The 18,435-nt window shown below is 39.3% G+C and overlaps 1 protein-coding gene across 1 annotated transcript in view; it reads right to left on the bottom strand.

Annotated features, from left to right (window-relative positions):
* Nucleotides 1-18,435, bottom strand: part of MYO1E (myosin IE) — a 76,700-nt gene that overhangs the window by 33,400 nt on the left and 24,865 nt on the right. The window contains exons 2-7 of the mRNA XM_088172470.1: nucleotides 13,020-13,163; nucleotides 10,310-10,399; nucleotides 9,352-9,446; nucleotides 2,785-2,872; nucleotides 1,077-1,166; nucleotides 151-282 (exon numbers count right to left, since the gene is read on the bottom strand). Of these exons, the coding sequence (XP_088028596.1) occupies nucleotides 151-282; nucleotides 1,077-1,166; nucleotides 2,785-2,872; nucleotides 9,352-9,446; nucleotides 10,310-10,399; nucleotides 13,020-13,163 (639 nt within the window). The remainder of the gene's footprint in view (nucleotides 1-150; nucleotides 283-1,076; nucleotides 1,167-2,784; nucleotides 2,873-9,351; nucleotides 9,447-10,309; nucleotides 10,400-13,019; nucleotides 13,164-18,435) is intronic.

The following is an 18,435-nucleotide window of genomic DNA, read 5'->3' as shown; positions in this document are numbered from 1 at the left end:
CTCACCATGCCATTGAGCTTCCCAGCAGATACCAGGTTACTTTTATAGTGTGCACTCAAATCTCACTGCTTTGAGAACAACTTTTCAATCAAAAGGAGAAACGGTCCTAAATACTTTACATAACTCAAAAAGGACTTAGACGCTTCTGACCTGGTAAAAAATGTGAAAACTCCTCTCTCCGGGATTCCTCATTACAACTCGAGATTTTTCCAGTAGGAAGTTGGAGATTTTCCCTCCATCTGGTTCTCCACCTGGGCTAAACTGTATTTCAAAGTATTTCCCCTGCAATAAATAATTCAAGCTGTTAAATGGTTAGTAAACGCAAATTCAAAATTGTGCATTTGTACTGTATTTCAAGCAAGGTTACAAGGATATTTCATCTTTATGGATACCTCAAGGTACAACCTAAGCTTAGACTGTTGAACCACCACGCCTTTTCTGCATTTATACAGCTCGACATTAACACATCCCATGTTAATGCAAACATAGAAAGGCTTCTCCTCACTGCTGAGACTCTTGCTTAGGACAAAGGAAACCATGAAGCTCACCTGCACAGCAAGTCAGTTCAACAGCTTTACAACCAAGACCAAACTGCTCTGCCTGGAAGCAAAGCAAAGCAAAACAACGATGCCTTGCTTTCCCAGAGACACTAACTGCATTAACACTCATGTTAGCCAAGGAACACATCTCAGATTTTTTAAGCCTACATGTAACTTGTTAAAATGGAACCTATGGTGTGCAATTCAGTGAGCAGTCAGTCATTTAATGAGATTATCTTGACCCTTCTAGAATGACAGACTGAAGGTAATTCCTGTCTACTGCCTGTATAATATTAGTAGTAAAGGCTGCAGCCTTGGTACTTTAAAAGCTGTACCCAGTATATACAGAGAAATAAATGCACAACTTATACAGAATGCAACAGAAGCTTCTGACATCTACCATGGTTTGAAATGCACTTTATATCTTATTCACATTTACTTCACCTGTACTAAACTTATATTATACCCCTGAACACTGTCTCTGTAACAGCACAGAAGGTGGAAGGGTAAAGTGATCTCGAAGGTAGAGGGACTTACAAATCTGCTGGAGTTGTTGTTCCGTACAGTTTTTGCATTCCCAAAGGCCTCCAGTAAAGGGTTGGACTGTAGAATAATATCTTTAACATGCTAAAATTTTAGCAAAGAAAAGAAATGCAAATTCAGAAATAGATATTTTAAAGTTCTTACATTTATTTTATTTAAAAAAAAATCCTAAGACATATAAATTATGTATTAAAAAGGCAAGAAATTCTGCATCTGTAAAAAATTCTCGTGATCATATAAGGAATAGAATCCAACAATTTTTCTCCCAGAGCTTTTAGTTCCTATTTTTGAGGAAAATCCTATAAAATTAAACAAAATCCCTGAAGCTAAAACCTGTTTCTGTGCATTGTTCTGCCAGGCAACACAGCTGACAAATTAACCTGTTTTTTCCATCATCTTCATTTTAAACCACACTTACACATGAGCATTTAATTTTTCGGGTAGGTCTGGAACCACAACCAATGAAGTCAGAGTAGCATAAAATTTAAGAATCTGCAAGTGCTTCAGCAATCTGTTTTGGAATCACTGATAATGCTATCCAGTTTTCTTAGAAAGCAAAGTAATGTGTTACTATTGTCTCTTTATTTAGTCCTGGGAGCTCAAAACATGGAGAAGATATCAGCTTTGGAAAAAATCTAATGCATGCAGAACTGTGAAAAGAAGATGGAATTTATTTCAAAAGAAATGCTTAAGGCAACCTACCAACCTCATCAACTCTAAATCTGTAATTACTAAGTACTAACTATTACTCTGTAATTTTTTAATTTCGTACAAAAAGCTGGAATCTTTTAAACAAAATATTTACTTAAAAGTATGGTTATATTTATATGCACTCTCTGGATCATTCTCTTGGTTACTGAGTTATTCTCTGCAATGGTCTCAGTGTCACTGTTGCACAAAACTATGCAAAAAGAACACACTCACCATCAGAGACTGCAATAAAGCAAAAATTACAGTAAACACTCAACAGGAATGGACTGGTAAAAGCAGCCACTACCTACCACTGCCTGTGAGTGTAGGAATGACACTGTCATTAAGGGAATTTTTATGGCTACTTCACTCAACTAGCTTTAGTTTGTAGGTAGAACAGACATCAACAGCATCAGTACTACCAAAAGCAACTATTTATTTTTTTCAGGCAGCTTTCACACACTCTAATTTAGCCTAGATAACATCATAAAACAAGATGATGTTTTTGCCGTGCCTCTTTGATGTATACACACAAATGAGAAATTTAAAGGAAGCAACAGAAACCCCAAAAGCCAGGTCAGTTTTCAATAAAATGCCAACACAGGAGGAAAAAACTAACTATACATCCACTAAAGGACTGATTGTTGTTCTTAATCTGGTTTAGAACAATTAAAGTACCTCTTACCAGTTAACTAAGAAAAAAAAAACTAAAACAAAACTAAAAACCAAAGACAAAAACCCACCCATCTTGCAGATGCAATTCAGCACAAGGGTTACAGCACCTGGAGCAGAGCTGGCTCTGGCCCTGTGCTGTCCCTGCCATGGCTCTTAGGCAGCTTTCTGTAGGTGAGCCCAGCTCAGGGCTCTCTGCTTTGGGGCTGCTCATCCCCAGGATACCCAGGTCAAAAGAGCCTCTTGTCTGCCAGTGTCTGCCCCAACACCCTTTGTCATTCCACCTCTCAAGTGAATCTAGACCAAGCTTATGCTTCAGTATTACTGTGTGTCAACTCACCTGTACTTTAGGACCACCTCCTGAAATTTTGGAGACATAACTCATGATATATTTAGCAGCTACAGTCTTTCCAGCACCACTTTCCCCACTATAGGAAAAGGAACACAAAAATGTACACGTTAGTTTTTAAGTAACTCGATGGTGGGGTAATTTGAAGTTCATCTTGTCCAACCAAGGTGAGGTACCTTAATTAAATACACCACATTCAGGCTGAGTAACCTGGTAATACAGACTGTGATACAGTGTGGTAGCATGGTACTCAGATATGTTTGTGAGTACAGAACTCAGAATACACCATCTTGCATTGGTACCAGAGCCTCTGTGAGAGTCCAAGGTCAGAAAATAAATACATTGAGAAACATCTACTTAAACCAAGATGCTCAGAAGAGAATTTGTGTGTTAAAGACTCAATTCCCACCCATTTAGGGGGATTTCAGGTCTTGACACAAAAATAATTTGAAAATCTGCGCTGTGCATGCCATGCCAGATACCTACTTCATTTTGGTACTTTTTTGTTTTAGGTGTTCCTGAATAAAATAATGAGGCATTATTAATCACATCCTGAATGACGGAACCACTGCCTTCCTGTTCCTATGCCTCTTGACACAGGGTACAACAAGTTTTAATATCCCATACTAGCTCTCACAATTCCTTCCTTCCTTCCTTTATAATATTTCACTTCAATGGTGAATGGTGTTTACAACACCAGCAGCTTTGCCTTCTTTCAATCAGTAAGTTTCTCAAGAGGGAGAGAAGACTGGCATGCCAGACAATCCAACCTCCCTTCCCTTCATCCCTTAAAGCTTCTTCCCTTCATTTCAACAGAATTCTTCCAGACTTCATGAAGTCTAATGCAAGTCAGCTCTGACCTTAATGCATTTCCTGTGGCCTGGATAACTACACCAAAGCAAAATGAACAACACACAGATGTCGGATCAATGTCCCAAAAAGAGCTAAAACAGTTTTATCTTTGGTGCAAATCTGTGCTATCTTTAAACTCCTGAATAATTTCGGTGAACATTGTTGACTCTTCTATCCTGCGCCCACTTGTTCCTGGATATGGATCAAATGCACATCTTTTCCTGCACCAATTTCAGCTACATCTGCCAAAGAAACATCAGCATGTCCTGTACAGGAAAGGGACTCACCGAGAACGAACAACTCAGAGCTCCTTATCAGCATGACTAATAGACACATTTTTAAAGGTTTCATTCTGGAAAAACTCCCCAAAGTGCCAAGCTGCAAATGTAATTTTACATCTTTAAAGCTTCCAAACAATACAGAAATACTTAAAGGCTCTTGAAAATTATTTTCCCAGAAACATTTTCATGCTTTTATCTTCTCCTGACTACAGTTTTACAGATTAAACTGAAAACTTGAAAGGGTGAAAAAGTACTTATTGAGCATCCATCTGTGGAGCACAGACCATGATTATTATTATTCTTCTGAGTCACCTTTTCCCAAAAACCAAGAAAGCCTGTATTATGCATATCTACTATATTCACAGGGACAGAGTTTCATGAATGGCAAACTGCTTTTAAAAGTTCAACTCATGAATAGTTCAATAATTAAAATAACATTTCTTCAAAATCTGCTGGCAGTAAATTTGTTCTTCCTGTAAAACGAGACAAATCAACTGAACCTGAATCATACTCGGAGCTTACAAATTGCAGTTTTCAAATGAGTACAGGGAAGGATCCAGGGCCAAACACTGGATGAATCTGATCAGGTGTTATTTGTCACACAGTAAAAATATAACACATTTCTGTAAGATTTTCTTCAATGCATCCATTATCCTTCTCCTCCTTGCTCAAATTAAGTGTGGCTTGTATTTCTTACTCCACAGTGTCTGCCACAGAACTGACCTGGAGCAATAAAGCTCCATTTTATTGTTATCCTCTGTTTCAAAAGAAGTGGTCCTTTCTAGTACATTAATTTGGCCAAAAGATTGCCTGCCAGAGTTTGCTTTAGATTTATGCATGCATACACTCTTTTTTTTTAGTTTTAGGGTTTTATTGATCAAAGACCAGCAAATTGCTCCAATTAAACTAGAATAAAACAAGAAGATGCATAATTTATGAACCAAAGTAGCTTTATCTGATGGGATGATATCCTGCCTCCAATAAAGCTCAGGTATTTAAACAAAACAGGGAAATTGTGGCATTCCTGCCAAATGGTTCTCATGCAGCTGCTTCATATAAACCTTATTGCTCTGCTGCTATTAAAACTATTTTAAGATGTAAGAATCATCTAGCTTAGTAGTTTGAAGTATGTTGGAAGTAAGTAAGTTTTTAGAGCTTGAAAAAACTCTTAAAATGGCTTAAAGTGGACTGTGGTACCAACAATTTTCTCAGAGACTTTCCTTGCTAAAAATAAAACTAGCATAGTCTCAGTCACTAACAAAAATTATAATGCTTTGAAAGACATATTGATTCTTCTAGCACTATTTTCCACTTCATAAAAATGACATTTTCTTCCAGAAATTCAATTAATACTTAGCTGAAATCAGAGTAAGACTACAAACACAGAAGGAAATTTTTTTGCTCCTGCTTCCTTCCCAGAGGAAACAATCAGTAATTAGAGAAGCATGATCCGATACACAGCATCATCCTTCTCTCTGAAATTAATTTTCTGAGGAACATTAAATCTGGTATCCATGGCTGTAGAACAATACAAGTGATGCTTATCTACATCACCAGGACAATGTAGGCATTTCAATACCAAATATTTATAAAGAACTCCTGGATCTGCCAGTAAAGAACACTGTACATGTAAAATACTCTGTATTTGGATACATTTTTTAGTTTGTTTACACAGATAATTTACATTCTGCAATTATGTTCAGAGAAACCTCAGTAGCATGATTTCAGTGAAATATTTTTCCCTTCTGAATCAGAGCTTTAACCTAACTTTTCTTACAGTGTGAGACTTATGTTTCTACCACTTCCTCATTAAAATTCAGCCCATATTTCCAATCAGGTTGTCTCCAGATGTTTTAGAATGATCAGTCATTTGAATCTTCTGGAAAGCTGAGATATAGAAGCTGACTAGAAATCTCATACTGAATTTTGAACTTAATAGATTTAAGAAAGACATGAGCTGTTCACTAAAAGCAGTTCAGGTGGTAAATGACCTTTTCATTAACACCTATTTATAGCATATAAGATGTATTGTGTTTTCAGATATGCAGTCATCATACACTGCTTTCCTGGACTCATATACTGCCACACAAATGGCACATGTAAACTAAAACTACAAACAAGAAAAATGGCTTTAACACAACAGTAACTTCTCCTGGCAGGGATCACAGAATCAAAGTGAAAATAAAGTCCTCAGCTTTATAGAAAGGTAAAATCTTAACAATACTCTGAAGAAATGAATTTTTTGCTACATTATAGAAGAATACTAATCATAACCTCCACTTTCTCAATTAAAGGACGGTGATAGCCCAAAAGGAATTAAAAGTCACAAGAGAAAATCCTTCATAATTAAAATCTTTACTGGACAAGTCTTTTTGATAATCTGGAAGGGCTCATGTCACATGGTGGAGAAATGCCAACAGTCTGTTTTAATTGCCACGGACGAGCTTAGTTCAAGAAAGGTCTAAATTAAACATCATGCCTCAGTAAAACATAAACTGAATGAGAAATGAAGTCCAGCGTAGCTGTCTGACCCCTGTGAGTGACCTTCCTCTGCACTCCTGCCCATGCACACGGAGCCAGGGAAGACCTGGGGGCACAGCTCCCTCCTCCCACCTAAGCACACCCTGCTCCTGGACTCAGCCCAGCCCGCAGGCAGCCCATGAATAACCTCTCTGTTTATTTACTCTGCAGCAGCCATGCAAAGCAGCTCAGCTATGATTAGACATGTGCACATGCAATTTTCTAAACACGTATGCAAATATGCTGGAATTACTCAGCTAATGAAAAAGCCTTCCCTGGCCTTGGTAAGGCTGTTTGGTAACAGTTTTTCTTTTAAAAATTAGTATTATCATGTGAAAAGAGATTCTTTTTGGTTGCCACCTATTTCAGAGAATTGCATTTTCTTCTGGATCTGCTTTCCCAGTTCATTCACTGACTTCTGAAGAGGAGTTTTTCTATCAGTGTCTAAATGCATTTAGATGTAATGTTCAGGTAAAAGGTGTTCTGCCTACATTAGGGACCCTCCTTCACCTGCCTGGAAACACACATCCAGTCTGATGAATGCATGTCCCCTCCCAGGTTTGGAGGTAGATGCCACAGGTGCCCAAAGCACACGGTGGGAGGACACAGCAGGTGTGCACCTGCCCCTTTCCCACCATCCTTCTGTCTCCATTCCTGAGGCTCCCATATGCAACAGAAGCCAGACTTAATTAGCTTTTGTGATCTGGCTGTGAATAGGGCTAGTCTACACTTTATTTCTTACCTTCTCTCTCTGCAAATCTTTCCTTACAGAGGAATCTGCTACTTTGACAAGGAAAAAGAAGGAAAAACCTGGGTACTAGCTGGTTCTGGTCCTTCTGTTCTACCAGAGATTTTCAGAGGAGTCACTCCAAATTCAGACTAGTTATGAAGCAGAGATGTAAGAAGCACCTCACTAGAACCATATTATCATCACTCATCTTCCACAGGACAATTTTTTACAGCAAAAACTATGTTTCAGTGAACACAAAGGGTGGCACTGACAACACAGAGCTGTTTCTCAGTTTTCTGAGAATCACTAGTTTAGGGGCAGAAATGGTAAAGCCTCTGGCAGCTATTATGTGAAACTGATGCAGTGGTAGCAGACTCTAAGTTAGGCAGAATATTCACTTCACTCAAGAGCTGCAGAATCCTGGAAGCTGACAGTCTGCAGGAATTTCAGTGCCTTCTGGTCCACACAATAAAACATAAAGCAAGAAAACTCCATACTTCAAGAAACTTCCTTCTAAAGCCAGCCCTGGTTGTTGGAAATACCGGTCACAACAAAACAGAAAATACAAGATGTAGCTAAACAGCTTAAATCAAATGTGATCCAAAAGATTAAAATATCAACCAAATGATATCAATTTAGTAAGCAGGTGAGTTACTTCTTATTTATAGGAACGATTTCTAGGTGTCCTAAAAAATCAAAAACCATAATGAAAACTACTTGTAGGTCTTGTCCACCATTATCTACAGTGTTTGTAATAAAAATATCAAAGGAAAGATAAATGTGTAAGAAGGGAAAAAAGGTCTCTGAAATGTGCCTTGCAAACACAATCCTTCTTGTTTCAGTTTTGCAGTAGATTTCATTTAACTCCTGCAGACTTTGAATAGGCTGTGCACACACTAAGAGAAGTTTTACTCTGCACATAGAAAATGCACATTCCAAAGAGCATTCAAGTACATCATCCAGCATTCAAGTACAAGAATTCTAATGTAAAATTAAAACTCTAAGTCTGTATCTCAGATCTGCATCTCAGCTCTCTCACAATGTGACTCTCTGCATGCATTGCACTGTGGGGCATAGCAGAGGACCAAAAAGTAGGGTTTTTATTCACAATCCACAACAGCTCAAAGATTTTTCACTGTAAATTTAGCTTCATGTGAGACATCCCACTCTCTTGGATGTTACTTCATGCCAAAAGCAAAATCCCAATTTTACCCACTCCTAACAGGTCTCAATTTGACTACATGTGCCTAGTAAACTTCAGCACTACAATAGGCATCGGTTTTCCAAAGAGAAAGACTGAGCTCAGGGAACAATTCAGCCATCCCAGTGACAGGCAGGAGGAGAGCTCTGGGCTTTTTATTTCCTATAGCACCAGGCTGTCTCAGGGGCCCAGGAGCAGAGCAGCTCTCCTTGGACACAGCAAACTGTTCTGTTACCACCTGCTTGGCCTTGGTGTAAAATCTCTGCACAGCCCTGGGAGGCCCCACCCTGCTCTGGGGACAGGTAAAGGGCAGCTCCAGGTGCCCTGCACTGAACCTCCCCAACAGCCCTGTCAGAAGGTCCCAGATGCAGAATCCTGCAGTTCTTTTTTTTTTTTCATTTTCTTTTATCATGCAAAAAACCCACAGATAAGAACAAAGTGTAACTCTGGTCCCAAAATTCACTTCAACTGTCATTTAAATAATTCCTGTCATTAAAAAAGTTGACTAATAATTCTACGGTGAATTCCATCACTTAATAATTAAAATAGATTAATAGTGAAGACAAAATTAATTTCCCAGTATCTCTTGCCTTTTGCCTCTGAGTGAATGCAAGTAAAATTCCAAAGGGAACAAAAGACCACAATAAATGCAGTCCTTGTGGGATTGCTGGGTTTAACATTATCAGTGGTTGTACAGCTGTTAATCCAACCCCCTCATGCAGTCATTCAAGCTGTTGTAATTTTAGTATTGGACAAGAAAATGGCTGTGTGAGTAAGAGATTTCTTGTGGTTAAGCCAGCATCAGGATTTTACTGGAAAACAAAAAGGAGGGTCAGAAAATACTTAGCCATCCCAGAAAAATCTCAAAATGTTAATGTGGACAGAAGATTTTTAATGATATAATAAACTTTTCTGCTTCTTCAAGTTAAAACACCATAAGAAGATAAAATATTGTTTACCAATCTTTTTCTTACCTAATAATGACACATTGATTTTCTCTGTCAATAATCATGTTTCTGTACATGCTGTCTGCAAGAGCATAAATATGTGGTGGGTTTTCATACTGTGCCTAGGACGGGAAATAGAGAATAATTTTTCAAGACAGCATTAAAAAATGCAGAAAGAGCGAAATAAATTTGCATCTAAATTGGAAGAGTTATTTCTCTGGAAAAAATAATTATGGATAGCACTTCATAGTTAATTTCCCCCAATAATTCTTTGGTACATTTAATAAAAACAAATCAAAATCTCTAGACTTTGTTAGTTTCTTTCATCCATAATTTCATCCTTGTTCTAAAAGTGGCTTCTGCTGGAAATGTATTACTTGTCCAAAGGAAACTCACACAATTTAAGCCTATCCCACCCGTGGTCATGTGCTAACAATGCTCTGCCCCAGCAGCACTCAGGGCCTGCTGCCTCGGGTCCCATCTTCATCCACTGGGCCATCCAAATCCATCAGCTTCCCCAAATGGACACACCCAACTCAAGCAGGAAACTGAATTTCAAGTCCCTAATATTCTTGTGCTGACTCACTCTTCAAGCTGTATTTTCAAAAGTGAATTTTGGCACCTCACTTTTTTTATTGTTCTTGTCCATTTAGAGACTTTTGCAGTCAGTTTCCAAATCCACTATTGGCCATTTTGTGTATATGACAGCTTAAAAACTGCCTTTGCAGAAGCAAGGACATGTCAAGGAGAGAGGCCTGATATAGATTAGAGCTAATCAATACAAGTATTCTCTTGAAATACTGATCTTACATTGCAGGGAGTTCAGTTTGAAGACTCAGTCTATGGCAGTGACTATCTGCCAAGTTCTCCCAGGCCAGCACAATGCCAGCAAACCCAGAAACAAACACTTCCCAGTGTTAAACTGTGTAGAGTAATATTTCCAAGCCCCTACATACTGCACAATATTTTAGACTGCTTTACTTACTGCTCCTTGGTACATTTCAATTTCCTTTTCTCCAAAATATGGCATTTGCTTGAAAGGATTCACAGAGATTAATACGGAGCCAATGTATGTCTGCATTCAACAGAAGTTAAGGTAGTAACAGTTTCATAAAGCATCATCTTACTACTAATGACAAAGATTTTTTCCACCTATTACATACTACTTCAAACAATAGTAAAAACCACCACAGCTTACAACGATTTAATAAAAATTAAATTTAGCAGGCTTACAAGAATATAAACATACCATTCAATTGGAATATTTTTGTATTATCTTACTTTAGGACAAGTTAAGTACAGAAACATTAAAAGCCCAAAACATGACACACCCTGAATAAAAATACAGAAAGAAAATGGCATATTTGAACTGGTTTTAGTCCTTTGTAACTGAAGAGGTTGTATAGTAAGCATTAGAAAATATTGTTTTGACCTTTGCAGAATACAGTGCAGGGACACATTCTGATCTCACAGGACAGTGTGAGCAAGGAGAGCTGGATGGGAACAGCCACTGTTGAGCTAAAAGAGACAACGACTCAGCTGCATGCACTGGGGGGTGCTGAGGGAATTGGGTAATTCAGTCTGTGGTGTTACTTTATGAGAAAAATTATTAACAGGCCCTTGGAGTCCTCTCCTGCAGGCTGCCCTGTACCAAGCCACTCAACTTCAAGTTATTATTAGGCTTTTTGCAACATTTTTAATATAGTATTTCATCATTCTGCATTCAGCTGCACATGCTCTGCATTTCAAATACTTCATAAACCTTTGGAACTACAGCTGCAATGTACACATAGGAAGCACCTGAGAGTAATTCACAGATATCAGTATCACTTTTCATTGAGCTGGGAGTTAGCAATGAGCCTACACCTATGGCTCCAAAATGTTGTAGTGCAGGTTTCATTAACAATCTGGAACTGCTCATAGGCAAGCTTGCTATTCAAGCTTTCTGTACAAAGTATAAAAATTAACAAATCTATCCTGTTGGATTGTCTTATGTAGGAATCTCCTATTATGCTGCCAAGACACTAAAGGTAACGTGTTAGAGAAGAACTATAATTCAATGAACATAATTTCTGTAATATCAATTTGCAATGCTTTCTTCATACATTTTTAATTTAATTCAAAAAGAGTGACAACATCTGGATCTTGGATATACTAGATCAATTACTCATTGTGTCAGTATAAACACTTGAAGTAACAGTTTTGTTGGTAAACAATACCAGCCTTTTCTGGAATGATTCCGTCATCTCTGTACAATGTAGCACTGAGAAATGTTCATTCAAGGGTGGACATGCAAACAATTCAAATATTCAAGAGATGATCTTCAGCTTTGAATGAAAAGCCTTCACAGAATTGCAAAAGGAGTTCTTATCCCTCCATGAGGGAAGACTGATCCCTCAATGTGACCACTAGTCCCCTTGGGAAACACTCTTATTCTGGCTTCAGCAGAAAGATCATCTCCATGTCAATCTCACTATTTTCATAAAAAGAAAAAGCAGAAAACTTTCTTCTGCACGGAGCACTGAAGTCTCTGTGCACACACTGCAAGGAACATCCAGCACTCCATGGGCCAAAAGCACTCGTGTTACTACAGGAAGGATTCTACAGCTTGTCCCTGTACTACACTCTGGCAAATACTGTGCAACTTCGTCATGCTCCTATAAAGCAATTTTAATAATAGTGTGGAACTTCAGTGAACAGAGGATCTAAACCCATGTTCACACACATATTAGAAACCTCTGCAGTTTGTGATGGAAACAACTGCAACATGAACTTTTCTTCTTTCAGTCCTTGCTAAATTGAGCTGCTACACAGCTCTTGACCATCTGAATATATGGAAACAGCCAGGAGATCTTATACTTCCTCTTCTTTCTGATAAAGTATGTTAAATTCTTCAAGAAACCATTCTCCAGATACAACTAGGAAGTATGAAAACCTGGCTAAAGCGGCTAAAGCAGAAGGAGCAGCATAAGTTTTTAATACATAAGCACGGACTAGCATTTACCAAATTCATTACTGAAGCTCATGTTACACTGTGAAAGCTGAAAATGCAATAGTGACTATTCTTATCTTAAGGAGCTGCTTTCCTATGAAATTTTTTTAGCAAAGCAAGCCTTGGGCACTGAAGTCTGCTATTCCTGTTAGGTTGCAGGTTCAGATATTTAGATTTTCACATTTTCATTAATCATAGAAAAAATTTAAGTGAGAACACTGAAGATTTACAGATGTCGACACAGTCACCTGTTTCCATCATCTCATGATTCACAATATTAACAATTCCAGAATAAGTTGTAAACGGGGTTATGCACAGAAGAAATGCTAATTTGAAAGCGTTATAATTTTGGAGGTACAGAAGACAACACATCAATAAATGTACTCCCACTTAAAACCTATTAATTCTTGCTCTTAGAAGTAGCATTACCTCAGGAGGCTTCAGGGGTCACGTGAATGTATAAATACATGGAGGTAAAATCTTCAACATATTAAAAAGAATACCTTAAATAATGTTTTGCTATCTTATTTTCAACCCTCATAATTAGCTGAGTATTGAAAGCCTTTTCTGTTATCCCAGGTGAAGTGTCACATAAAGCGTTCAGCATCCTCGAGTGCTCTGCTTAAAAGGAATGCATAGACATAATTAGTGTCATATTGGCTCAGCAAGGCCATGGGGCTCCACAAAAACCAGCAAAGGATACAAAAATATAGTCATCCATGTATCGTTTCTTTAGGTTCTCCACTATGGAATCCTCAGTGATTTTGGAAAGCAGGACCATATCATCCACTCCGCTGTGCTTGACATTGTGGCTCTGCCAGTGGTATCTGTAGTGTCCTTTGCTGCCCTGCAGGAAAGCACAGAGAACATCACAAAGGTTACTACATTTCTCATCAGCACTAAGTAGCTGAAAACCATTATTCAAATTCCAACTTTCCAAATGTTTTTCTTTCGTTGAATTCTATTCCTTGATCCAGGCATTCTATGAAAGCACACACAAATGGTGTCAGCTGACGTGCCTCTTCACTGTTGAAGAATTGCACTGCCCTCCAAAACTAGAAGGTAATTCCATGGGGTTTTGTGACCACCTACACACAGAATGGATTTCAGATGGCAGACATTTTTAAATCTAGTAGAAAAAAAACCCCAATTATTTTAACTGAGATGCAGCTATTGGAACCTAAGGATGCAAAAATTACACTCCTACATTGTAACTATTAGCAGTGAGGATAATTACAATTACCATCACCACTGTGAATTCCTCATCCTTTACAGTCTTTTAAGTCAAAGCTGCACATGAGCTGTTACTGGGAGGTAAGCTGTGAGCCTGCTGCAGTTAAGTATTCAGGGATGTTCTGCAAAGTATGTACCCCAGCTTGTCGGCTGCATGTCTTCACAGTCCCTTTTGATCAGTTAGTCACCATGCTTAAGTGACATCTAAATAGATACTCTCTCCCCACACTTAGAGATTACTATTTCAGGATAGTACTAAAACATGTGACATTTCATGCTGTACCACTTGAAATCAAAATCTGTTTTTCTTCCAGCTGATTTGAACAGTAGTTTGGTTCCATGGATACACCCACAAACAGATTTAAATCCAGTCGACATTGAGGCTATTAATTCAGCTATAAATCTGCTCCTCAAACCCAAACCTATTTTCTACAGCCTAGCAGACAATGCTAATGGAGTTCTAATATCTTCCCTTTTTCTACTTAATTTTTGCTTATACAATACTGAAATTAATGATGGTGGAATTACCACATTTAACCCTGAGAAGTGATCAAATACGTCGTCAAAGAAGATGAGGCCAACAAAATGCCAATTCTGCAAATTCCCCTTATTCTTATTCTACAATTTGTAACAATGTGATTTAACTACACTGCTCTGGTGTACATTATCCAGGATCAAGTCACATTCACCGGGATACAAGCAATTTATTATTCTAAAGTATATGCATTATTTTATTCTGCAAAAACTTTAAAGAAGAAAATCTAGGTACTCTGAACGCTTCAGCTGCATTGGTATTTTGAAATGGGGCATCAGTAACTTACAGAGGGGCAACTTTTGTGTGTACACAGTTCTGCAGGAGCAAATGACCCACACAATTGTACTAACACCAAGTGCCCCAGCAGTCCTACAGCTTAGCTTAATGACCAACTAGATTTTTACCTCGACTTAAATTAACTTCCACTCAACCCTGCTACTGCAGACAGCACAGAAGCTGTAGGCTTTATGTGTGTTTTCTCTTAAGTCTCCAGCCACTGCTACCCTGATGGAGATCCATTACTGCTAACACCAGTGGAGAACAGTTGCAAACTTAAACCAAAAGAATGCTTTCAAATATAGTGCAGCAGAGGTAAATATGTCTGAAAACACAATCTCAGCAATTTGCTTGAACATCCACCAGCGCTCCACAAGTATTGAAGCATGAGCTTCAATAAAATAGTAACTTTAAACTAGCTTAGCTTGTGTGAACCTTGTCAATTTTCTATCTGTACAGTAGAAACAATGATCTTGAAGCACTGAGAAACCAAAGAATCAATTTTTAAACTGTCATAAAACATATGACTGAAAATATTAGCTGAAGCTTGGGTTTTTGGAGAAAACAGAAATCCAAAGGAGAAGCATAATTTCCTTCAATGTATTCATCAGCTACTTGTGATATTAAACCTGGAAAAAGGAACTGGAAGGATAGACAAAAGGTACAGTATCAAAATAAATATGGATAATTAGATTGTTCACAAAGCTATACAGAATGTGATTTAGTATCAGATAATGGAGTAAGCTACAGAAAACGTGTAAGAAATGAGACTGGGAAAACAATCAAGCTTCCCTTTGGAAGCCATGGCATCAGACCCAGTGAGCTCAATGAGCACAAAGCTTGCAAAGCCACAGGATAATAGAAAATGTGCAACTGTCTGCAAAACTGCAGCTTTATGCAAGTCACTGACTGTTGCTGACTGTGATTAAGCCACACACAGCACCAGGCCAAAGGGTTCTTCCCCAAAGCAGGGCAGCAAGAGGGCAGTGCCAGGGCTGCCCAGCTCCCCAGACAGCAGCCCTGCCCTGCCCCAATCACAGCAGCAGCCACAGCTGAGAGCCACAGCACCACAGTGGCACTGAAAACCACAGAGAGCTTTAACTCAGGCAGCAGCCTAAATACCCAGTAAAGCAGTGCCATAGAAGACAGCTGACAGTCATGGCACTGAGCAGCTCACATTAAAATTGTAACTCAATTTAAATGGCAGTTTTGTAGTAGTTCAGAATTATTCTTTTCCTTTCAAAACACAGCCTTACATTCAAATGTGCAGATAAGCAGCAAATCACCGCCAGATTACTGTCAGACTTCCCCCTCGGATCTACAAATAAGCCCAAGCTTTGGTAGTGCCTGACCAGCCGTGGTTAAGTTTTGCTCTCACTCTTCCTTCTCCAGGAAGTAACACCAGTGGGATGGCAAGGTGCAGTGGCTATCACCTCTTTGTCTGGGCAACAAAATAGGGAGTGTTTTGTCTAGAGGACACCACCTACTCCCAAGTTCTTGTCCTTCCAAACATGAACAATGGCTATAGAGTCTAACTTGAATTCAGCAACTTCAGTCACTTCCAACTGGTACTATAACCATGTCCAGCTAACCACTAACTGGTTTTTAACAGAGCTTTGAAATAAAAAAAAAAGCAATTAAAAAAATCTTCCTATAATCAATCATCTGAAAAAACTTCACATCATAACGGTAATAAAAGCAACTCTTCATCTTACTCCAGGCTGCGTATTTCCCAAAGGTCAAGGCTATATGCTTATAAGTTACACAAATGATTTGTTCTTACTGTATATTTCTTGAGAATTCAAACACTTTTTTTTTTTTTTTTTGTCAGAGCTTTCCATCCTCCAGATAAAAATGCAGCACTCCAGTCTGGAGATAATTTACACCTGAGCTAGTTACCTGGTGTCCACCTGAACCTGCTTTGCAGGGTGCACTCGGGCTAATTCGCTCAGCTGCTAATTGTCCTCTGCTGTCCAGCGCACTTCTCCCTCCACCCCTCTCCAGACGGATCGATCAGATTCAAGGCCAGCTCTCCTGGCCTGCCTTGTGTCCTTTCCCAGCGGGTTCTTCAGAGCCAGCAGCACAAGGCTGGCAGAGCTGCCCCACAGCCAGGACCTGTAACTCCAACAGAGCTCCCTGGGCCATGGTCAGAGTTGTGAGAGCCCAGCCCCGGGCCAAGCCTGCAGGTCAGATGTCAGCAGACGCTACTTGGCTTCTCTTAGGTTTTCTCACTGAAAGGTGTGATCTAACTGTACTGAAGTAAGCAAATAAAAGTCTGTGTCAGCACTAACAACGCCTGAGCAGCTGGAAAAAGATGAGCTTGGCAGATTAGGAAAAATACAAAACAAAACAAAAAACCAATCCCAAAACAAAAACACATCTCAACAGGCTGCTGAAAACCACAGAAGTGGAAACACCAGCGCAGAACAACCTGGCTGCCAGGCCTCCCCCAGGCTCTTCCTGGGCTCCCAACCCCAGCGTCTGCCTTGCACAGGGAGTGGAGGCTGCACTGGCAAGGCTGCAATTAAAGGCGTGTACCACACTGCTGTCAGCTGTTATTATTCATTTGCTTGCTGTTTTAGGCTCAAAATCAGATCTGCTCTGCACTGACAAGAATAACATTTACGAGTCACAAGCTGACCCCGTGAGCTCGGGGCGTGCTCCTCCCGAGCCGCAGCCTGAGGAGTGGGCATGGCTGCCTCGGGCTGCAGGGCCCCCTCTGCAACCCCAGCACCCCAACAGCCAGCACCCAGGAACCCCAAAATCCACTCTGCACCTCAACACGCCTGAACAGCCAGCACCCAGGAACCCCAAAATCCACTCTGCACCTCAACACACCTGAACAGCCAGCACCCAGGAACCCCAAAATCCACTCTGCACCTCAACACACCTGAACAGCCAGCACCCGGGAACCTCAAAATAACCTCAAAATCCACTCTGCTCTCACTCTGAGCGTGTCCCCGAACAGCCATTAACAGATGAACACAACTGCTACATCAATACCAAGAAGGGAGATGCAAAATATATTCTATGTACTAAATACTGTCTATGCCTCCTGCATTACTTCTGGTTCCGGCAGTATAGTATGGTTACAGCAGATCATTGTTTTGTATAGAATGAGTAAGTATTGATAAGACATTTATTTACAGAATTTACTTTTGCTGCCCTCCACTATATGTTACAGTAGCAACTGCTGGTTTCTTATTTTTTGCCTTTATTATTGTTTGTATATTCTTGCATTATCCTAAGCAACACGTATTTGATGTAGCTATAAAAAGACAGAGTCATGCTGTGTCACAACATGGGTTTCCTTTTAACTGGAGAAAAAAGCAAATATTTTTGTATTTCAAGGTGTTTAAAAATAGAACATTAAAAATGAAGCACTAAAAACAAGGGATCAGAAGAGACTGTATATTCAGTGCCTGAGAACCTTGTTACTCTTCATCCATCAGAACTCTCACTAAACTAAACCACTTACATGCCATCAATAAACATTCTTCATTTCCACAGAGGGAAAAATTGCCACTCTGCATCTCTGACAGCTTTTTTTGGTAGCAAACATCAATGTCCCATCACAGTGCAGAAGGGATTCTTAGCCCCCAGGAGGGAGTAGGAGTCTCAAGTGATCACAAGCACGACCCTTCCTTCCCCTTTGCAACTGACACAGTACTACTGCACAAAATGCTTGTAGCTCTGGAGCATGTGCCGACCTTCTCAGCTCACTATTATGAATACAATAGTAAATGAGACATACACACGTTAGCCAAAGATGCAACAAAAGCTGCACACCATTTAATTTAGACCTGACATCATCCATGCTTCTACCGAAAGAGGCCTACCACCAGGCCCATACATACATAATTTGTATCAGTTTTTTCCAGCTAACAAGAAACTAAACCCACGGCTTTCTACAATGATATAATCTGTCAAAATTAGCAATCTTTTCTATTCCACTTAGAGGAATCTTTCACATATTTCTAAAAAGTGAAAGGGTCTGCTATTCCAAGAGAATATTGCAAAAATACCTAATGTGAATTTTGGTCCTTGACTGGGATAATCAAAACAGAGAAGCTTT

The sequence above is a fragment of the Sturnus vulgaris genome, chromosome 13 (genome assembly GCF_052056855.1).
Source record: "Sturnus vulgaris isolate bStuVul1 chromosome 13, bStuVul1.hap1, whole genome shotgun sequence".
In the NCBI taxonomy this organism is placed as follows: Eukaryota; Metazoa; Chordata; class Aves; order Passeriformes; family Sturnidae; genus Sturnus; species Sturnus vulgaris.
This window is presented reverse-complemented; position numbering and strand designations above follow the sequence as displayed.